General features: G+C 37.3%; 1 protein-coding gene and 1 pseudogene across 2 annotated transcripts in view; both read right to left on the reverse strand.

The window, feature by feature from the left end:
- PRPF18 (pre-mRNA processing factor 18) overlaps positions 1–24,244 on the reverse strand; it is a 51,118-nt gene that overhangs the window by 23,470 nt on the left and 3,404 nt on the right. The window contains exons 2-7 of one of the 2 annotated variants that reach the window (XM_059910421.1): positions 13,519–13,596; positions 13,378–13,404; positions 10,727–10,831; positions 7,780–7,893; positions 2,060–2,206; positions 586–654 (exon numbers count right to left, since the gene is read on the reverse strand). In XM_059910421.1, the coding sequence (XP_059766404.1) occupies positions 586–654; positions 2,060–2,206; positions 7,780–7,893; positions 10,727–10,831; positions 13,378–13,404; positions 13,519–13,596 (540 nt within the window). The remainder of the gene's footprint in view (positions 1–585; positions 655–2,059; positions 2,207–7,779; positions 7,894–10,726; positions 10,832–13,377; positions 13,405–13,518; positions 13,597–24,244) is intronic. The other variant, XM_059910426.1, reaches the window with a different exon arrangement.
- Positions 9,031–10,001, reverse strand: LOC132360790 (coiled-coil-helix-coiled-coil-helix domain-containing protein 2-like; annotated as a pseudogene).

Consider the following 24,244-nt stretch of genomic DNA (forward strand, 5'->3'; position numbering starts at 1 on the left):
CATTTATATCTCTTGTTCTGAACACAAATAATTTGTGAATAAATGTTAAAAGGAATCTGGGATTTGCACATACTCTACCTAAACCACCGAAGAGAGGAATTCCGGGAAGAATGAATGAGCTAATCGCAAGTCTTTGAAAGGTTACTCGAGTGCTTTTTTCCCTGTCAACGTCTTCCCACCTCCTTCCATTCCTTACTGTCATCATCTCTCAGAAAAGCTTCTCCTTATTGCACTCCTTCCCAGAGTGTTTAAAATAAATTTTTTAATCCTTAAAACTTCTTGTTCATTCCACTGCTATGATTCTTTTCAGTGTATTTACATTAATAAGTCAGCCTTACAAGTGCTATGAAGAAAGTAAATATACATTTTCTTTGTTTAACCTCTATATCCAAGCACATAGCAATATCATAAACACCGTACGTGCAGAAATGTTTAGGGAGGATTTTCCTTTCCAGTCTTTAACTCTTAAACAATTCAAAAATGAAAAACCAAAAAAAAACAAAAACAGAAACAAAAAAACAAAAAGTAAGACCAGTTCTTAACTAAAGAAAACATGTCCTCCTTTCCTAGCCAAAAACTACATACCTTAAGGAATTTGGTAATGATGTCCATGTCTTTATGATCATCACCTTTTCCTAAAGACTCTCCCAGTGCCTGAAGAAAAAGAATGCTTCTGTTCATCAGTCAAGAACAACAGCGGCATACATACATTACCAACACCAGACTAAACATGGCTCTTTATTACATATACGTATGGTCCAATTTTGATTTAAAACCCTGATGGAATTTCTAGATAGATTAAAAAAAAAAAAAAGACAATTTGTCATTTAAATTTAGAGAGCATGTTATCTTTTATGACTCAAAGAGGGAGTAAAGGGAGTGACTGCTAATGAACATAGGGTTTCTTTTTAGGGGAACAAAATGCTCTAAAACTAGATTGTGATGATGGTTGTAGCGACCTGTGAATATACTAAAAACCACTGAATTGTACACATTAAATGGATAAATTGTATAGTATGTGACTATCTCCAAAGTTGTTTGAAACGAAGGAAAAAGGAAAAAAATGTCCAGAACTGGTTGCTCACACCAATTATTGCAGTAAAATTTAGGGGGTCGAGGTATAATTAAAAACGACATCGTCCTTAACTACAATCTCACTCACAGCATGCAATGTGGGTTAAGAGCCAGGAACGAAAGGTAACAGAAAAAATAACTATGTTTTATTAACCATTAAGAACTTTAAACTAAGTCATGTTATTTTTGCTCATGCTAGATATTTAGATAATACAACTTTTAAATAAGATTACATATATCACTCCACATTCGACACACTGGCAAAAATAAGAAAGCAAGATACTGCCAAGGGTTGGCAGGGGTGCAGGGATACAAGACCCTCACACAGTGCTGGTGGAGGGTGGAGACTGGCAAACCCGTTACAGAGAGCAATTTGGCAGTACTCAGACAAGTTAAACATGTATCAGAAGCAATCCTGCTCCTGCTCCAGAGGGGTCTCATGTGCAAGATTGTTTGTCACAAAGCTGTCTGTGGTAACAGGGAGCTGGGAGCAATCTCACTGTCTGTCATTACGGTGAACGAAAAGTAAAAGGCAGTGAATGCCACAGTGTATGAAATGCTATGTTAACACCAACGTTAAAATCAAAGGTTTAGATGTACAAAAGGTATCAAGGATGGAACTTAACATAGTTCTAAGTGGAAAAAAAGTGAACAGAATGAAAAATTTCACAGTAAAATATCATGTATGTATACATCAAAACACATGCAGACAAAACACTACTGGTTCTACAAGACCATCAACAAATCAAAGGATACACATCAAACATATCAGAATGAATACTTTTGAAGGCAGGAAGTAGGGGAATGTGTATAGGAAATGAGAAAAAAGGGAGTGAATAAACAAAAGGCACGAAATAGAAGAAGGGCCTTTGTAGTGACCAAAGACACCAGCACGCTGTAAACTGAACATTCTGAGGAGCTCAACCACCTGCTGCAGGGAATGAAAGGCGTGACGGGGAACCAGGGAAGGTGGGGGAGGGATCACCTCTAACTCTTCAATTGTGGTGTTTTCTTCATGAACTTTCAAATCATTCTGGGTGTCTTCCTCTCCAGGTTCCTGGCCACCCACAAGTTCATTCAGGTACTGCTGATCAATCTTATCCAAAGCTGCTTTCAGATCATTCCTCAATCCCTGAGGAAAGGTAAAAAGTTACATCTGGTATGAAATTTCACTGATGTTTCACTTCTGATTTCTTCTCTAATAATGAGTATAATCCACTTTTTTCTCCACAAAGAAACTCAAATAATATTTCAATTTATTATACAGCTATCACCACTGTCCATGCAAAGTCAATTCTTATGAACATATTTAAATTTAAAAGAATGTACACACAATAGGTAATCTGATGGTCAGAAAAATAAAACATATGAGTGACAAATCCAAATAAAAATAGGCATTAACGCTGTAATTTTCTAATGAGGCCCTAGTGAAAGTGACCAGGTCTCCACTGGTCCCCATCCCATTTTTCTGGTTCACTGAAAATGTCTAACAACTGCAACTATTGATACTTTGAACTCCCAAAACATTTGGAAATGTCAACAGTATAAAACCAGGGTCTCAACCATATCCTAGGATTTCACTATGTTTCTAACAAACCAGCAAATTCCATATTCTATTCACTTCCAGTTTGTGACCACTTGGTAAAAATGGAAGCCTTAAAGCTAGACCCTTGGCATATACCACATACAAAAATTAACTTAAAATGGATCAAAGACCTAAATGTAAGAGCTAAAACTATAAAACTCTTAGAGTTAACTAACAAAACAGAAAACAACCTGATTTAAAATGGGCAAAGGACTTTAACAGATGACATACGAACAGCCAGTACGTAAATGAAAAGATGCTCAACATCAATGGTCATTAAGGAAATGCAAATCAAACCACAAAGAGATACCACTTCACAACCATTAGGATGAATATTATCAACAGAAAACAGAAAATAACAACTTGGCTAGGATATGGAGAAACAGAACCCTAGAGCACTGCTGGAAATGTAAAATGGTACAGCTGCTGTGGAGAACGGTATGGCAGTATCTGAAAAAGTTAAACACACCCACACCAAGATACATTATAATTAAAATGTCAAAAGTTAAAGACAACTCCTACAATACAACACAGGCGGAGCACCCTTTGACATAAATCATAGTAATACTCTCTTTAATCAGTCTTTAAGGCAAAAGAAATAAAAGCAAAACCAAATGGGACGTGATTAAACTTGAAAGCTTTTGCACAGCAAGGAAACCATCAATGAAACAAAAAGGCAACCTACTGAATGGGAGAAAATATTTATAAATGATGTGACCCACAATGGGTTAATATCCAAAATATACAAACAGCTCATACAACTCAATATCAAAAAACAACCCAATCCAAAAATGGTCAGAAGACCTGAACAGACATTTCTCCAGAGAAGACATGCAGATGGCTAACAGGCACATGAAAACATGCTCCACGTCACTAATCATTAGAGAAATGCAAATCAAAACCACAATGAGGTATCACCTCACACCTGTCAGAGTGGCAATCATCGAAAAGTCTACAAAACAAAAGTTGCACAGGATGTGGAGAAAAGGGACCCCTCATACACTGTTGGTAGGAATGAAAATTGAGATAGCCACTACGGAAAACAGTATTCAGGTTCCTTAAACTAAAAACAGAACTACCATATGATCCAGCAATCCCACTCCTGGGTATATACCCAGAAAAAATGAAAATACTAAATTCAAAAAGATACATGCACCCCAGTGGTCACAGCAGCACTATTTATGATAGCCAGGACATGGAAGCAACCCAAGTGCCCAACAGGTGACTGGATTAAGAAGATGTGACACACATACACACACAAACACAAACACACACACACACACACACACACACACACACACACACAGGAATATTACTCAGCCATAAAAAAAGAATGAAATTCTGCCATTTGCAACAACATGGATGGACCTGGAGAGTATTATGCTTAGTGAAATAAGTCAGACAGAGAAAGACAAATACTGTATGATATCACCCATATGTGGAAACTAAAAAATAATACAAATGAAAGTATATGCAAAACAGAAAGAGACAGATATCGAAAACAAACTTGTGGTTACCAAGGGGGGAAGGAAAGGAGAGAGGGACAAATTAGGGGTATAGGAGTAACAGATACAAACTATTATATTTAAAATAGATAAGCAACAAGGATATACTGTATAGCACAGGGAATTATACCCAATATCTTGTAATAACCTATAATGGAATATAATCTGCAAAAACCTGAATCACTATGCTCTATACCTGAAATTAACACAATACTGTAAAACAACTATACTTCAATTTAAAAAAAACAAAAAAACCAAAGTTAAAGAAGGAGAGCATCTTAAAAGCAGCAAGAGAAAAACAGCTTGTTTTGTACAAGGGAACCCCGCTCCCCCATAAGACTATCAAGAGATTTTTTCAGCAGAAACTTTGCAGACCAGGAGGGAGTGGCACAATATAGTCAAAGTGCTAAAAGAACAAACTTCCAAGAACACTCTACCCGGAAGAATTATCATTCAGAATTGAAGGAGCAACAGCGTCCAGAGAAGCAAAAGCTAAAGGAGTTCATCATCACTAAACCAGCCTTATAAGAAATGTTAAAGGGACTTCTTTAAGCTGGCAAGAAACGGCACTAATTAATAACAAGAAAACATATGAAAGTATGTATCTCACTGGTAAAGGTAAATATATAGTAAAAGTAGTGAATTAATCACTCATAAAGCTAGTATGAAGATTAAAAGACAAAAGTAGTAAAAACAACTCTAACTACAATAATTAGTTAAGGGCTACACAAGACAAAAAGATGTAAAATGTGGTATCAGACAAATAAAACGTGGAGGGAGGGGAGTAAAAATGTAGAGCTTCAGAATGTGTTCAAATTTATGAACTTTTAGACTGCTCCAGTTATTTATAAAATAAATAAATCACAGGGATATAATGTACAGCATGGTGACTAAAGGTAATAATACTGTATTGCATATTTCAAAGTTACTCAGAGAGTAGATCTCTAAATAAAAAGTCCTCATCACAAGAAAAAAAAATTTTGTTGTAACTCTGTATGGTGATGAATATTAACTAGATTATTGTGATCATATAAAATCATTATGCTGTACACCTGAAATTAATGTTATATGTTAATTATACCTCAGTTTTTAAAAAGTACGTAAGAAACTCTAGTATTTGGGACAGGCTTGAATAAGATTAGAATTCAGCAGGTTGTAATAAATTAATATTAAAAGCTAGAAGATTTTTCAAGTAATGAAATGAGCAGTAGAAAAATTAAATCAGGTAACAAAAACTGAATAGTTCACATTAGCATTTTAGACTACCTTTTGATCAGGAAAGTGACTCAGGAGATAGAAGAGAAACAAATATCAGTGAAATGAAGCGTTACAAAACCACTTACTCTTTCCAAGAATTTAAGTTAGGAAAGTTTAGATAGGACTGAAAATAAAGAAAAATTGCTGTGCACATTAATAATATAAATGAAGAAAAAATTTTAAATTCATTATGCTTTAAAAAAAGCAAAAAAAAAAAAAAAAGTTAGACACAATCACCATATGATCTAGCAATTCCACTTCTGGGAAGATATGCAAAAGAAGTGAAAGCAGGGACTCGAGCAGATATTTATATACTTGTGTCCATAGCAGGATTATTCACAATAGCCAAAAGGTAGAAGCAACCTACATGTCCATCGAGGGTGAATGGATAAACAAAATGGGGTCCATATATACAGTGGAGTATTACTCAGCCTTAAAAAGGCAGGAAATGCTGACACCTGGTACAAAGCAGCTGCACCTTTAAGGCAGCATTCTAACTTAGAAGGCCAGTCCAGGGAGCCTTCAGATGACCTCAGCCACAGCCCTCACCTGACTGCATCACATGCAAGACGCCAAGCAAAAAACTGCCCAGCTTAATTAGCCCAATCGAACCACAGAACTGTGAGAGAGAATGATAAATTACCTTAGGTTACTAGGTTTCAGGGTGGTTTGTTACCATCATAGATGACTGAGAAAGATTTTATAATAATGAATTGTTTTAAGTTGTAAGTTTTGGGGTGGTTTGTTACACAGCCACAGATAACCACACCTGTCTCTCACTGAATGAGCAAGTAAGTAAGTTAATAAGGCCACAGAAGATCTGAACACCACCACTGTAATTGACATTTATCCAAAGCATAAAACATACTCTTTTCAAGAGTCCATGGAATATTCACCAAGACAGACCATAAGCTGAACCATAAAACAAGATTAGAGTCCTAAAAGTAAAGCTATAACTATTAAAGTTTTAGAAGAAAATACCATCTCTTTAAGACCTTAGGGTAAGCAAAGATTTCTTAAGCAAAACACCAAAAGCAATAACCATAAAGCGAACTTCATCAAAATTTGGAAGTCCTGCCCATGAAAAGGCACCATTAAGAGAACACGTAAGGCCTAGACTAGGAAAAAATAGACACAAAACATGAATCTGTATATCTGACAAAGAATCCAGAATACATATAAAGAACTCCTATAACTCAAAAATAAAAAGACAAACAACCCAACTGAAACATGAACAAAAGACACACTGCATAGAGAAAGAATGGCCAATAAGTCTATGAAAAGATGCTTATAATCTTTAGTTATCAGGGAATTGTGAATAGAACCACAATGAGATACTACCATAATACAAGAGAATGGTTAAAATTTAAAAGACTAACAATAACAAACACTGATGAGACACTGGAAATATTTGGCATTTCCTAAAAAGTTGGGCATACATTTACTCTTACTATACAGCAATTCCACTTCTAAGCATTTACCAGAGAGATAAAAACATATTTACCCAAGAGGAATAACACAGATCCAAAAAAGATCTGTGTAAGAATGTTCACAGCAGTTTTATTCATAACAGCCCAAAGCTAGAAACATATTCTGATATATTCATATAGCTGAATATCATCAGCAATGTAAAGGAACAAACTACCAACATCCACAATAACATGGATGAATCTACAAAATATCACACTGAGCAAAAGAAGCCAGACATATCCTCTAAATTCACTGATGGGGATAGAATTTAACAAGGTGGTTGCCCAGGAGTGGAGGAAGATGAACCCGGGAACTGGCCAAGGAGTGCTGGGGAACTTTCATGTGTGTGTGATGAAAATACTCTATATCTTCATAAGGGTAGTGGCTACACACTTGCATGTATTTGTCAAAATGCACTAACTGCATGCCCAAGATGTGTGCTTTTTAAAAGAAAATTAAAGAAAAACTGGGACTTCCCTGGTGGTCCAGGGGTTAAGAATCCACCTTCCAATGCAGGGGACACAGGTTCGATCCCTGGCAGGGGAACTAAGATTCCCACATGTCACGGGGCAACTAAGCCCGCACGCCGCAACTACTGAGCCCGTGCACCACAACTAGACCTCGAGTGCCGCAAGTAAGACCTGATACAGCCAAAAATAAATAAATAAATACATACTGAAAAATAATAAGTAAAAAAAATAAACTCACGCACACACAAAAGTAAAAAAAAAAAAAAAAAGAAAATTTACATTCAGCAGCAGTAATCTGGCAACTTTATTTTTCCTTTTTTCTCTATAGTAATGCAATTAGTCGAGCTCTGTCGAAGTCCATACTATTCTCCTTTATATGGTACAATGACATTCTTCTAGCTTTGTTCTGACTTCTTACCTTGTTAACTTCCGGTGTGAGGATCTCTATTTTTCTTAAACGTTGAAAAGCATCATAATCAGTTTCTCCAAAGAGTCTGATTGGTTCTCCTCTTTCTCTTAATCTCCTGATAACCTATTAAAAAAAATACATCAAACAACAATAGTAATTCCCTATGACATTAGTAATAGTAATTCCTATTTTAGGAGACCAAACACTTATTTTGGTAAGTGAAAAGTAGATGCAAAAAGTAAGTTATACTTCTTTTTTCTTTAGTTTCCATTAACAGATATACTGAATTATTGTCACACCTTAAATAACCCTAATGGTTTAGGTCATTTGGCAAGTGTTTCAGAAAGGACCAATCTGTATAGTAGAATACATAAGAAAAACATTACGATGGGAGGGAGTGATAACATTTATAAAGAGAAAAAAATAAAATAAAACCAAGCCTGGAGTCAGCGATAAGTCAATGACCATAGATAGCCGTGAGTCGGCACTGCAATACTACATTAAAACCAAAAACTAGTCCCTCAGAAGAGAACGTGAGTTACAAATGGAGGGAGGGGGACGTGCAGGGCTTCTGAGGGGCTGATAATACTCCTCCTTGACTTCGGCCATCGTCATAGAAGTGTTTGTTTTGTAATTATCCACTATATCGCACATGTTTTACACACTCTTTGTATACATGTGGTATTTCATAAAAAGGACAAACAAGAATTATAATTAAGAAAATAAGTTGTAATTTTAAAAATACCAAGAACTTTATCTGGGAACATAAATAGTATCACGCTTAGAAACCACTGGCAGGGCTCCCACTGGATTAACTGAAACTCGGTATTAAAAAAACTTAAGAGGTCATCTAGTGCTATCTCCAATCCATGCAGAAATGACCTCAAAAACACCTTCTCCTGGTCCCTGTCTGACAAATGACAAAAGTCACACCCCTTCATGAAACAGCCATCCCATTTTTGGACAGATATGTTATGCTTCTCAAAATAAATGAAAAGCTACCTCTCTCAGTTATCTCAGTTCTTCTTTATGAACGACAGAGAATATTCAATGCTTTTTCAAAATTAGAACTGTGGTCAATGGCTCTTTTTAAAAATCTCAAATATTCGTTTCAGGCCAAGTATTCAAAAGTCCTTCATCTAATTTTGACACACAGCTTCTGGAATCAGCCCTCCTTTCCTCTGAGAGTTTCCTTTTGCTCAAAGTTAATTTCGTTGTGTACCCTGTGTACAGTCTGAATTCTTTTTTCACAGGAATATCTTTTTTTTTTGGAAATAAAATCACTTTATTCTAATTAATTCACAAACAAAAGCATGTTTAAGAGGCCACACAAACATCCGCCTAGCCCCAAACTCAATATCATCTCAGTGAGCTTCCATATGGTGAGAATACCCTCTTCCACTGCAATCCTGAAGCACAAAAGCTATTAATGATTGAGGAGCAGTTTAACTGGTGGCTTCACACTTTATATCCTCACTATCAATTATATTTTTAACGCTAAATCAGCGTGGTCATGAGAGATGATTTTCCATGCCTTCAACTGGAACTTCTTGATTAAGCTAACCCGTTCGCCAATCTGCACTGTTTCAGCACCTCACTGAAACCTTCACAAAGCTTAAGGTCGCCCTGGTTCTGGGCACACTCCAAAAACCGTTGCACCTCAAAAGAGCACGGGCCACTCTGCTGCTGCTGTGCCGGCTGGGTTCCCTGAGGCTCCCGGTAAGCGACGTCAGGCCTTGGGGGCTCAGCATTTCTTCCTCCACCGAAGCCACGAGGGGGGCATGGCCCAGAGTGTGGCCGGCGGCAGTGGTCGCCACCTGGGCCATCAGACCTGGCCGCCGAGGAGCAGCAGCAGGGGGCCAACGGCAGACGGTGGAGCCGCTGCGGGCGGCTGAGCTGCGGGCGCTGGCCTGGGCGCGGTTCTCATCTGAGGTGCCCGGCTGGCCGGAGGGGCTACGCGGGAAGTGCGGCTTCGGCTTCCACGAGGCAGCTTAAATGCGTGGCGAAGCGGGGTCTTCAAGCGCGAGACTCGGAGGAGACCCTGGCTGCTTCTGCGACGAGCGAGAGCGGAAGTCGGAAGGCGAGGCTGGACTCAGCGCGCGGCCAATCAGAGCACAGGCAGAGGCTTTCCTCACAGGAATGTCTTAAAATTTTGTTGTTGGTGTTATTGCTGAAGGAATTTAATACTTGACACTGACCAGGGTATGGGCAAACACTACAGCTGAGGGCATGAACTGCTATAACAAGTCTGCAGGGCTCTCTGGTAGTATGTATCCAGAGCCTCAGGCATGTCTATAGCCTTTAGTCTTTAGAACAGACTCCAGAAATCATGTTTCTAGAAAATTTTCCAAAGGAAAGTAATCATACATTATTACACATGCACTGACATCTGTATGAGGGCATTCATCTTAGTGTGATCTAAAATAGGGAAATGCTGAGGCAACCTAAATGACCATTAGCACAGAATTGATTTTAAAAATAATAAAGTAGTTTTTAAAATATGGGAAATTATGCAGTCATAAAGAATCATACAGATCTCTGTATTTTGACTTAGAAAGATGTATTAAGAGGAAGTAAGTTACAAAACACTAACTTACTTTCTCTTAATACATAATTTATACTATTTTAAATAATTTAGACAACTTATCAAGTATAGTTATTTAGAATATATGCATTTAATTATACTTACTTAGAATGTGTTTAGTTTTTAAAGTTCAGAATGATACATTCTTTAAAAACAACTTAAGACATAAGATATTCGACAACAGTACCAAGAAAAGCAGAGATTAATTTAGAACCCCATGAAGAAAATTGAACTAGAATACTGTGCAGCTGGCTAGTTAAGTCATTTTATATGGGAAATAATGACAAAAGTTATTGGAAAGAACCAGAGATAAATGCAACTGCTGTGGAGATTTTTCTTTTTTTCCCACAAAACATTCATATAAAAACTTACCTCTTGCCTAGAAAGAGTCATGGGTAATTTTTCTTCTGCCAGTTCAAGTTCTAATACTGGATTCGATGAAGTTAATGGTTTCTGGTCCTCCTCTTTTGGCTGTATCTACATTAATAGCCAAAAGTAACGAAATTCTCCTTTTAAAATATAATATGGTTTAACATTTATCATTCTATACATTAGGTATTCACTGAAATTAAACATGTTTTAAATATGGAAGGTTTTCTAAATGTTCCTCTGAGCAAAGAGCTCATAATTGATGTACATGCTTGTGAGAGCTCAGGGACACCCAAGCAGAGAGCATGCACCCAGGAGACAGCATTCTTGCTACAGAAGTATAATGGTTTCCACAATCAAAAACTTTAAAAGGCTGAAATTTAGACTCATTTTCCCCCTAGACTCCAAGATTTTTACTTTCTTCTTAGAAACAATCAGCTTGCTCTTCTCCTCTTTGAGAAAATCATCTTACAGGGTTATTTGATCCTTGCTCTGGGTTTAAAATGAAGACCAAAGAAGGGAACTGCTCTCTAACAAAAACCTGTGAAGCCTCAAGCTCCAGCTCTTTCCTCTCCTGATTTTTGAAAGGTGTTTTTCCAAGTGCACAGGAATCACTGCTGGACGTGCAGAAAACTTTCCGACGCTACACAGAACCTGCCCACAAACTGAGCTGCGAACCTTGTGGGAAAATAATGAAAACCAGCACCTCTCTACTCATAGTACACAAAGAACAGAGTGGACATTCTTGCTCATATGAACCTGCAGAGAAAAAAATTTCTTCATATATTTTCTTGAGTCTGCTGCCCAAGTCACAGTTTACGAAAACTGAGTTCAGCAATTTATAAGTCCCACTGTGTGGTCTGCAAAAAAGATACTGAAACATGGTTTTCCATCTGAACCATAAGACAAATCTCAGATGCCAAAAGAAGATCAAAACACAAAAAAGATCAACATTAAGGAAAAACTCACATTCAGTTAAGAAAGGCTATATGGTTAAAATGATATAATTTATGATTCTATAGGTTAAAGATTATATTAATCAGTGTTAACAGTGGTAACAGAAAATTTAGGTAAAAAAACTAAACTTTCATATTTTCACAGACCAAATCAGCATCAAGCCCTAAAAAAAAACGGTAACTGGTTTTTATAAAGGAATAAAAGTAACACATGCTGCATTTTCATTACTACCAAGAAGGAAATATTAAAAAGGCTTTAGATAGAAAACCCTGTGCTTTCTTTTTAAGCATAAAAACAGATATTGCTCCCAAAATCTCAGGATAAAAAGCATTTTCAATTATAGAATGGCAGTGAATAGCTTTAAGGAAAAGATCTAAGACATTCTGTCAGCTGGACTCAACGTTACAAGCAGTACCTTTACAGTAATGATTTTGCTTCAGTGCTTTCCTCTATATAAGCAAGAAAGTACTGCCGTTATCACGGAAGCAATCTAAACAAAGCAAAACCGTCACTGTTTAAATTATTTTCCTACCTTATCAGAAAGTTGAAAACAATCAAATTCAGGGATCTGGGAAAGCAACAAGTCAGCAGACTAAAACCCATGGTTAAGTGATTCTTATTCTAGTTCAAGTGTGAGTTTAGATAATGCTGGGCAAACAAAAGATGAGAATTCTTCTTTCTGAATATCTATTTGATGGTTATTTACATAAAACATATCTTAATTTCCTAAACTAGAAGCAAATGAAATCAATGTACCTATGGAAAATATCAAAATACAAACTTTCATATTTTAGAAGCCTATCAGAAATACTACATTTTTAACACTTGCCCTCTCCCAAAAGTACCAAAAGAAAGCAAACGCATATACATACCATTTTCATTCCTCATGCTTCTTTCTAGAAATGCTATGCCAGATAAAATTAATTTCCAGAACTTTCTCCATTACATGCACAAGAGTATTATTTTATATTGATGTTTCACAAGCAAAAAGTCGATTTCAAATTTATGATTTGTCAAAATTATTTCAATAGAACCTCTGAACTTTGTTTAAACAATTATTCAACTAGATTTAGCCTTCTTATAAAATAATTTAAACACAACTTCACCTCGTTACCTTTAACCCCTCCCAATAAAAACCCCAATACATTATTAGCTAGGTAATCTCAAAGATAATTTTAGTCATGCTTCAAAAGTATACAAAGTCTTCCAGACAACTCATTTATTTCTAACAAATATTTCAGTATCACATTTTCTATCCAATAGACTAAGCAGTGTTTGAAATGTGATACCGTATTACAAAAAATGACACTGTATCTCAGGCAGAGGTACTTAGGGCCAAAAGGGATTATTAACACTGCAAACATAAAAACAATGGCTTAAAATATTCAGGAGAAAGCAGGGAAAATACCACTGCTAATGCCACTGTTGTTGAATGAATAAAATCTTTTGAATCCTTTAAAACTGGACTTTTATTGGGAGAGGTGAGGAGAGGAGTGGTGGTGATGGTGATGAAAATGAGGCAGAATCAGATCCAGGACTTAATTAAAAAGAAAAAAATTCAAGCTTTGATCTCAAGCCACTTCATGCTGTCCACAAAAAGCCAAACCATTCCAAGCCAAAAGTCATGCATGTATTTTCCTGAATTCAAGATTAAAAAAAAGAAAAAGGAAAGAAAAAAGAAAAACAAAAACTCATACCTCTCCAGATGGCTTCTCATTTATAGGCTAATGTATAACATTAATAAATTGAACAGAGATCAATCGTTTTGACACTTTAACAACAGCTGTATAAATTTAAACTCAGAAATATAAATTTAACATAAAAGCAGGCATTCATACCTTGTAGCCACATCTTTCAAAATATGCTTCCTCTTCTTTTTTTGCAAGTTCACTACGCTTGAAATATTTTTTATTTTCCTGTTGAAGAAAGAAGTAAGTTAATGCCTTTGGGTAAAATTTCATGTCCCTTGGTCAACAACATTGCAAGTTTTTCAAGAATTGTAAAGTTTTTTGGTTCACGGAGATTATACTGATTTCCTGAACACACCACCTGTGCTCAGCCCCTGTTCTAAACATGAGGTATTTCTCTTGCAGCATCAGTTTGACGGACATATCCAACAGCACAAAGAAGAAACCACCCACATTTTCCAAATGTTCACATTGTTTTTTTTTGTTTCCCAGTGTTTGAATTCAATTTCTACAAATGGATTCATTATGAACCACGTAAAATGAGGTACTTTAATTATTTTCTCCTAACAGAACCAATCAAACCAAAATTATGGTAGCTTCAGCTGACATGTTAAATCTCATTACGAAGAGAGCTCCAAGGGTGTGTCCAAATTCTTTTTTGTCATCTGGAATCTTATTGTAATGATCAATTGTATTAGTATTAAACAAATTTTTATAATAATCGAGACACAGAATGGTTCTGGAGAGTCTCTTTAGTAAAAAGATGGTTCAAAGGTATTTGTTTTAATATGACATGCTGTTAAGAGACAAACTCTAAATCTAGTGTGGCAGGGGAAAAAAAAGGTTAGTTCTTTCCATGCTATGCATAAAATTATCCTGTTAAAAATACAGTCCCTTGATCATTTTGTAATGTATAAAACTAACAAATCACTATGTTGAACACCTCAACTAATGAAATATTTTACGTCAATTATAATGTAAAAAAATACAGTCCCTAATTTGGAGGCTTGTTACTATATGCTTCTTAGATATCATGTCATTGATGACTTAGCTCAAATAAAGATACTGCCCTACTTTAGTAGTAACCAAAATAGTACCTCAATAATACCTCCACACATGTAGTTAGCACCTCATAGCTCCACAGCTCACTCACTCAGGCAGTGATCATCAATGGATGCTACAACCATGACAAGAAAGTGTGACGGCGAACAATGGAAAGATAAGGCTGCCACACTTGAACCCACTGCTCAAGTTTGGCATCAATACCACGTACGTCCTATGTGAAACACGTAGGAAGTACACAGCAGACCACTTAGAAATGTTCTCCCTAAAAATCTAAATCGGAATCTAATCAAACAATTAACTTCCAGTTTACTAGAAATGTAAGGCATAGAGGAAAAAGCTCCAAACACCACTGGGAAGCAATCAAACATGAGCACATTTTACAAAACTAGCCCCAGTTTCTCCAACAAGCTGATGCATTAAAAAAAGTGGGGGACCTGGAAAATGTTTGCAATGAAAAGAAACCAAGAGTCATAATAAACAAATGTAATGAGTGGACTTTGTGTGGATTTGATTTGAATAAACCAACTGTAAAAACATATATATGTATTTATTTTAATTCAATTGGGGATATTCGAACACGAGAGGAGTATCTGATGGTATTAAGGACCCAATTTTAATTCTGTTGGTTGTGATCTTAATTCTATAAAAACATGGTCTTATTTTCTAGAGGTATATGTGTTGAGGAAAGACAGGAATTCATTATACAACTCTATTTGTGTGTATGTTTAAAACTAACAGCTCATAACAGTTTTTTTTTTTTTAAGTTCATTCATTAACTCAATAAATATTTACTGACTTATCTGCTGTACCCCAAGCGCAGCTTTACAGGTATAAAAATGAAGATGTTACCCGGCGTAAGGAACTGATGGTATCACCCGAACATCAAAACTACTCTAAGAAAGGTGGGCGCAATTAATACTAATCCCACTGTGGAGGTGAGAAACCTGAGAATTAGAAAGGTCAGGTGACTTTCCCAGAACTCAGTGAGCCTCATGAGTTAACAGAAGCAGGACTAAGAACGCTGGTCCTTAAATCCTTTGTGCTGATCTAGTATTCAAGTTACAGTTCTTCACTCCCAAAACTCATTTCAGCATCGTAAATTGTTCCTTCTGACTATGTAGCATGTACTGGTCATATTTCAAATAAGTGCATTGCTGACAAACATGTACTGGCAGCCTCTCAGAACGAGGTGATACGTAGGAAGAAAGCAAAAGGACCCTCCAGGCCAGAGGCCGTGGTCCAATCTTTAACTATGGTATCTTTTACTACTGTCTCTCAATTCCATTGAACACACCTAACAAAACCTTGAGCCTTGAACATCAATTCTCAAAATGTGGACTTCTGGGGGGTCCCTAAGACCTTTTCAGAGGTTCCACAAGGTAAAATTTATTTTCATAATAATACTAAGATATATGTGCCCACCCCTTTTTCACTGTGCTCAATCCTGCACTGATGGTACAAAAGCAATGGTGACGAAAACTACTGGAACCTTAGCATAAATGAAGGCTAAGTTTATGTACCAGTGGTCACTGTATTCTTCACCACCATGCACTTGCAGGAAAATAAAAAAGCCAGTTTCTCTTAAGAATATCTTGATAAAGTACAATTTTACTAATTCTCACCCCTTGAGTACATGGCCTTTTAATATTTGGTATGACAAAATGAAATGAAATATATGAAGCACTTCCACTACATAATGGAGTAGGATAGTCCTCTCAAAGAAAAGCAAACTGGTTGATTATTCAGACCTGCATATCTGGCAAACATTTTCTCAAAACTGAACAAAGCAAACCTGTCACCTAAAGGAAAACAATGATAGTATTTGTTGCCTATGATAAAATTCCACCTGTCAAGCGAAAATCAGAAGGGTAGAAAAGTGGTATCCCTCACTGTGAACTTGATGGCTTCCCAATACTTAAAGGCTTTTCTGATGAAATCAGTGGTGACATTAACAAATGTAATTTTTTCAATATTGTCCAATGAAACACATCAACATTTAGAAGATCTGCATAACTCAGCGAAGTTGAAAAAACTCATGATGTTAACAAAGGCAAGAGTTTACAAAATCATGCACAGGCAAAAGATCTATGACCAGGATAAATCAGAATAGATCTAGAGCAGAACAGGTCAATGGATTTTAATACACGAAAAGTCTATTGATAATGCGTCAGAATCTAAGCTCTTAGCTAATCTTTAAGAAACTTACCACTTACCCAGTTTTGGTGTAGTATCAAAGAAAAACGTCCACAATTACTGAAAAGGCTATTAAAATACTCCCTTTTCCAACTACCTCTCTGTTTCAGGATAAATTTTCTTCACATACTTGAACAAAAACAACATATCGCAACAGGTTGAAAAAAGAAACAGGAGAATCCAACTATCTTCTAATATACCAGAGATTTGCAAAATGTAAAACATGCCATTCTTCTCAGTAAATTTCTTTTGTTTTGGAAAACAGAGTTTCCGTAAAAATGTATTATTTACACTAACATGATGGATTTTTTACTGTACTTCTACAGAGAATATAAAAATACATTTTTAATATCCCAGTTTTAATTTCTAATAGAGTAATTATCAATAAATACATTCTACATAAACAAAGCTCTCTGGAGCTATCAGTAATTAAGAATGTAAAGGGGTCCTGAGACCGACAAGTGTTCTGTCCTACAAGAGTCCACTTGCTGGCACTCCCCACGCCTGCACCTAGCTCTTAAATGCTGGGAAACCACTTGCGTCCCAGTGCTGCCCACTGATCCTGGTGTATTTACCCAACTTTCTCTCCTATTGCCTACACTGATCATTATTCATTCTCCATTCTCTCAAACCTCTAAGCCCTTTATTTCTCCCCTTATTTCCGGCAAATGACTAAGCCACTCTACAGAGAAAAGGGAAGCCAGCAAACAAGAACTCCGAACTCCTCCCAGCACCAATCCCCTCTTCATCTCAGAATGGAAGAGGAAATCCTCGCCCTGTCTAAGGCCAACCCCTTCCAGCTGTCTTCCAGATCTCAATTTCTCCTGCCTTTCTCATAGTCAGCTATCTTATTTTCTGCATCTTCACCTTTTCCTTCTCTGTTGGCACAAATGATCATCACTTACATATGTTCAAGGCTCTGCAACCTTAAAGGAAAAATTCGTTACTCTGTGCTGCGTATCATGCTAAGTACCAATTACAGCAGAAGGACAATAAAACATTTCTCTATTCGGTCTCCATTTCCTCACCTCCAGTTCTCTTTGCAGCTGCCCAACAACTGGGAGTCCATTCTTAATGCTCCACTGAAAAATCCCCTTAGGTCATAACTAACTTCCAAGGTGCAAAACTAAAGGATCTTCAAGTCAACTGCTAATTCCCTCCTTCTTCAATTGCTTTCTTCTCTTGGCTGTCAGACAACTTTCTTGTTTCTTCCTTACCTACTGATTTGTTCAGATTTTCTATTTCTTGTTTTTTTGTCACTTATTTCACTTTGATTTTCCAATTTATTAGAACATATTAATGCATTATTTGCCCTAATTATTGTTTTATTATTTACTGTTTTCCAGTAACTTTCATATTGGTTGCTATAGTTCTTTCTTTTATTGTTTCAATTTCAGGGTTTCCTCGGTTTCTGTTAAAGGAGGGGTTTTTTTTTTTAATTAAGTGGTTTCTATATTTTTATAAATGAAAAAAGCAAGTGCAGAAGACTGAATCTAGTATGCTACCGTTTGTATTCAAAAAGGAGAAAAGACATTTGCTTCTTCACATTTGCTTTTATATGCATGAAATAACTCTAGGAGACCCCAAAATTGATAATGTTAGCTGCTCTGGAGGAGGTGAGCTGTACAGCTGCGGGACATGGGTAAAAAGGAAACTTTTTATTGTACACCCTTTAGTATGTTTTGAATTTTGAATCATTTGAATGCATTACCTATTAACAATAAATTTAATTTTTGAAAATTAATTTGCTTTTCATTTTAAAGAGTCCTAGTGAGAAAAATATAAACATTTTGCTTCATACTATGTGACCCCTCACTTCAGGACAACAAAAGGTTATCAAAAACAAAAGGTTCCCTACCATGTTTCAGATGTCACTCTGCACACTTTTTGTTTAGAAACAAGAGCAGTTTATATAAGAAAAGCAAGTTAAGCAGTGACATCTAATTATAAAACATTATTTTATAAAGCACACTGAAAACATACTTTGAAATACAAAGTATGGTGGATACATTTATGACAGAATTGAAATTGTAGGATGTAAGCATTAATAATACACCCCCCTTTATAGGTAAGTCAGGCAGGGTAGAGAACTTGCCCAAAGTTAAAGAGCTCTCTAGAAATGGAGCCCCAATGAGACTTTAGGACTTGCTTACTCATTTCACAAATTTAGTTTCCTTTCTGGCTATATTCAAAGATTTTGAACTCTAAGTTTGCTGAATTAACGACAGAATATACAACAGCACCCTACAAACACAAGTCTGAAAGTGGGTGGTAAGGATTTTAAGACAGCATGTGAACTGACAGTAAATTTATTTGGGTTCTCTCCTAAAGCACCTGACCTTTCCATTGGGCCTCTCACTCCTGCAGATTTCAGAAACGAGTTGAAAAGGGTATACATAAAGAGCACTTCTCCTTTTAAAGACAGAACCTAATTCCTGGTGGTGCTTCATACATGTTATTCTTGGACTTTGGCCAAGCTGTACTGTCTGGATTATAAACCTGAGATTCGCAGGTCTAAAGAGAACAAGTCTTTCTACCCCATCACCGGAAACGTCGGCCCACGCTAATGAGGGAGAGTCAAAATGTAAAAACCACAGGCAACGTGACTGTCACCATTTCATTAACTAGAAGCATCACTCCTTCAATCAGATTAAGGTTTTCAGTGTTTATATAAATAAAACACAAACATCATGAAGAGTTCTACAAAAAGACACTGGAGAGCTAACATACACAGCCCGGACATCCAAAGCAGAGCAGTATGTGTGAGACCACGAACCACGCGGCAGGGTCAGTTTCTGGCTGAAGAATGGAAATAAGCCTTAAAGAGTCTCAGGTAATAAATCTAATGGTTGGGCACTCAAACACAATTTAAAGAGACACAGTGATTTTCAAAGTGAAAGAACTGTCAACTGTCAAGGGATCCTGTGAGCCAGGCAGTATGTTTTCTCAGTGATGCCATCCAAAATAGGAAACTATACCGAAATCTACCCTGCACAGGTGAATTCTATGTACTTCATAATTATATATATTTACATCATTACATATAAAATTATGTAAAAATGTATGCAAGAAATAACACCAATCTTACAAAGTCTTCAAGAAAATAAAGTTAAACAGACACTTACTGTATGATCCGACCACTGCACTCCTAGGCACTTACTCAAGAGAATACACTTACTGTATGATCCGACCACTGCACTCCTAGGCACTTACTCAAGAGAATGAAAGTGTACGTCCACACAGAAACCGGCACATCAATGTTCAAAGCAGCTTTAGCATAAGAGCCAAAAAAATGGAAACAATCTGAATGCCCATCAACAGGCTAATGAATAAACAAATTGAGGTATACCCATACAATGGTGGAATACTGCTCAGTAACAAAAATAATGAAGTCTTGATACAGACAAATGCATAAATGAATCTCAAAATTATTAGGCTGATTGAAAGAAAGCAGATAAGAGAGGAACATACTGAACAATTCTGTTTACATAAAACTCTACAAAACGCAAACTAATGTAAAGTAACAGAAGGCAGACCGGTGGTAGTCTGTGGGCGGGGTGGGTAGGGCACAGGCGGGGCGGGAAAGCAGGATCACAAAGGGGCACAAGGAAACTCTGGGGTGAGATGAACACGTTCACTCTCTTCACTGTGGTGACAGCATCCAGGTGTAAACATGGCAAAACTCACCGAACTGTACACTTTAAATATGTGCGGTTTACTGTGTGTCAATGATACCTCAATAAAGCTGCTTAAAAAATAAATAGCACAATATGGAAGCAACCTAAGTGTCCATCAACAAATGAATGGATAAAGAAGATGTGGTATATATACACGATGAAATACTACTCAGCCACAAAAAAGAATAAAATTTTGCCTTTTGCAGCAACATGGATGGACTTGGAGGGCATTTGCTAAGTGAAGCAGACAGAGAAAGACAACTACTGTATGATATCACTTGTATGTGGAATCTAAAAAGTACAACAAACTAGTGAATATTTTAAAAAAACAGACTCACAGATATAATAGAGAACAAACTAGTGGTTACCAGTGGAGAGAGGAGAAGGGGGAGGGCAATATAGTGGGAGGGGAGTAAAAGGTACAAATTATTAGGTATAAAATAAGCTACAAGGATGTATTGTACAACACAGGGACTAGAGCCATTACTTTATAATAACTATAAATGGAATACAGCCTTTAAAAATTGTGAATCACCGTATTGTATACCTGTAACTTATATAATATTGTACAGCAACTATACTTCAATAAAAATTAAATTAAATTAAAAAGAGTGGTAGCATTTACACTGCCTGACATTACAACTCACCAGACTGCGACAGCAATCAAGACAGTGTGGCACGGGCATAAGGATCAACAAACAGATTAGGACAAGGGAGCAGAGCACCCAGAACGGAGCCACAGTTAAACTATTACTGATTTTTGATGATGCCAAAAGCAACCAAAGGGAAAAGAAAAATATTTTCAATACATGGTGCTGGAACAAATGGATAATCACATGGAAAACAATAAACCACACCCCTACCTCCCATCATACAAAGAAACTGATTCAAAAAAATTTTTAACTGTTTTTTATCAAAGATGAAACCATAAAGCTTTTAGCTTTTATAATAAGAGTATCTTGGGCTTCTCTGGTGGTGCAGTGGTTAAGAATCCGCCTGCCAATGCAAGAGACATGGGTTCGATCCCTGGTCCGGGAAGATCCCACACACTGTGGAGCAACTAAGCCCACGCGCCACAACTACTGAGCCTGCGCTCTAGAGCCCACAAGCCACAACTACTGAAGCCCACGAGCCACAACTACTGAAGCCCACGAGCCACAACTACTGAAGCCCGCGTGCCACAACTACTTGAAGCCCGTGCACCTAGAGCCCGTGCTCCGCAATAAGAAGTCACCGCAATGAGAAGCCCAAGCACCGCACGAAGAGTAGCCCCCGCTCGCCACAACTAGAGAAAAGCCTGCACGCAGCAACGAAGACACAACGCAGCCAAGAATTAATTAATTAATTAAAAAAAAAAAAATCTTACTCTCCTGAGTAAATGTCTAGGAGTGGAATAGCTCGATCACGTAGCAGGCCTATGTTTTCTTTTTAAGACATTACCAAACTGTTTTCCAACAGGTTATACTATTTTATATTCCTAGATAGGATACGGTCAACAATCACCATGAAAAATTGGTAAGTTGGCTTATTACATACACCAGAATGGCTGAAACTAAAGACTGACAACACAAACTGTTGACACAATGTAAAGATCTGAACCCTTTTACTTTGCTAGTGGAGATGTGACACGGTCCAACCACTTTGGAAAAAGGTCTGGTGGATTTCTATAAAACTAAACCCATAACATACACCATGACATAGCAATTCCACTCCCTAGCATTTTCCTAAGAGCAATGAAAACATGATACTTGCACAAGAGGGTCCACAGCAGATTTATTCATAATTGCTAAATCCTGCAAACAGCCCAGCTGCCCATTATCAGAAGAACAGATTAACAAACTGGGTCTATTTGTATAACGGAATACTTCTCAGCAATAAAAGGAGTAAACAACTGATACATGCAACAACATGAATAAAATTCAAAACATTATTCAGATTAAACAAGTGGGTCATATAAGAGTACATAGTATGATCCCATTTATGTGAAGTTATAGGGCTGGCAAAACCAAGGGACAGTGGAAAGATATCAGTACAGCAGTTTCTTCTGGGGGGAGGGGCTGACTGGAAGGTGGAATGAGGGTAAGAGTCTGTATCTTGATATAGACTGGGATACACAAGCATATGCATTTGTCAAAATTCACTGAATGGTACACTTATGATTTGTGTATTTCTTCATACATAAAATTTTGCTGACATACCAAAAAAAGTATAAACAAACACTGAACACTAGTCAATGATATACATGCCATATTATATTTTGGCAATTATGTTACACTACATTTTAGGGGTAAAGTGTATCCATGTCTGTAAATTAATCTGAAATGCATAAAGATCAGTACATTGTCTTCATGACCCTGTCTGCAGCTGGAAAACACGTGTCTATGGATTTGCTGTTCCACAAGAGCCGCCTCACCTTTGGTCATTCCAAGTGGTTTCCCAGCCTTTTATGGTTCATCTGTGGTAGGTGAAACAGTAATGACTTAGCTTGTGACTGCCTCTTGTCAACTGTGGAGAAGCAGCCTTCCACTATCCTAAAATGTTCTGCCTGTTTTACTATTCTGAGGTAAAAGTAGTTTCTGCATTGCTAGGTGGATTGATGAATGGATACACAATGATGGAGAGACGGACAGTTACATGATAAAACAAATATATTAAAATATTAATCGCAGGTTTAATCGCAATATCTAGATGGTAGGCGTATGGGTGTTCACTGCACAATTCTTTTGAGTTTTCGGTACATTTAACATTTTTCACAGTGAAATGCTGAGGAAAATAAATCTTCTCTGCAGATGTCAAAACATGGTATCAACATGACAAACTCCCTACCACACTGTTTTCTGACTATATCAAAAAAAACCATGAAAGGCTCCTAAATGACCACTAAAGAAAGAGGCGTTGGAGAGGATTATAGAAGACCGTGCAAGCAAAGCGAGGAACAAGTGTGAAGAAAGGCAAGTTCAAAAACCTGAATAAATGAAACAGGTTTAGAACTGGAACAGCTGACTGGTGGTAGGGATAAATGGGCACAGAGATTTTCACCAGCCCAGAAATGACTGGTTCTTGACCTTTTTGTCAAAGATCCCTTTTTTTTTTTAAATATATTTATTTATTTATTTTTGGCTGCGTTGGGTCTTCATTGCTGCGTGCGGGCTTTCTCTAGTTGCAGCGAGAGGGGGCTACTCTTTGTTGCGGTGCGTGGGTTTCTCATTGCAGTGGCTTCTCTTGTTGCAGAGCACGGGCTCTAGACACGCGGGCTTTAGTTGTGGCACACGGGCTCAGTAGTTGTGGCTCGTGGGCTCTAGAGCGCAGGCTCAGTAGTTGCGGTGCACGGGCTTAGCTGCTCTGCGGCATGTGGGATCTTCCCGGACCAGGGCTCGAACCCGTGTCCCCTGCATTGGCAGGCGGATTCTTAACCAGTGTGCCACCAGGGAAGCCCCAAAGGTTCCTTTAATAATATCATCAACAGGAGGAGGGGAAGAGGGGTCACATGTATACATACATGCAAAATTTTTTATAATATTTCAAGGAACTGATGGATACTCTGAAGTCCATCCAAAGGCTCCACTTAAGAACCTGTTACAGGTGGCAACTGAAATCTAGAGGTGAATATGAAATTAATATAAGAGAATTTTCAGTGTGAAGAGAAAGTAGCCTAGGCCTGAACTTTAAGGAAAACCAACATTTAAGGGATTAGAAACTAAACAATAAAAAAACAAAGAAAGAAGACGCCTGTAAAGGAGATCAGGAATAAGCAGCCTGAGAAGAAGGAAAAACAGGACGCTGTGGGGTAAGAGACGTCAAGGGAAGACTGAAGAAAGTGGACCGGCCAAGTGCAAATGATGCTGAGGTTAAGAAAGCATGGAGGTCACTGCGGCCCCTGATGAGGATGGATTCAGTGTAACTGTCAGGGCAGAAATCAGGTTAAGGAGTGAGTAGGAAAC

Source organism: Balaenoptera ricei, chromosome 2, assembly GCF_028023285.1.
Source record: "Balaenoptera ricei isolate mBalRic1 chromosome 2, mBalRic1.hap2, whole genome shotgun sequence".
In the NCBI taxonomy this organism is placed as follows: Eukaryota; Metazoa; Chordata; class Mammalia; order Artiodactyla; family Balaenopteridae; genus Balaenoptera; species Balaenoptera ricei.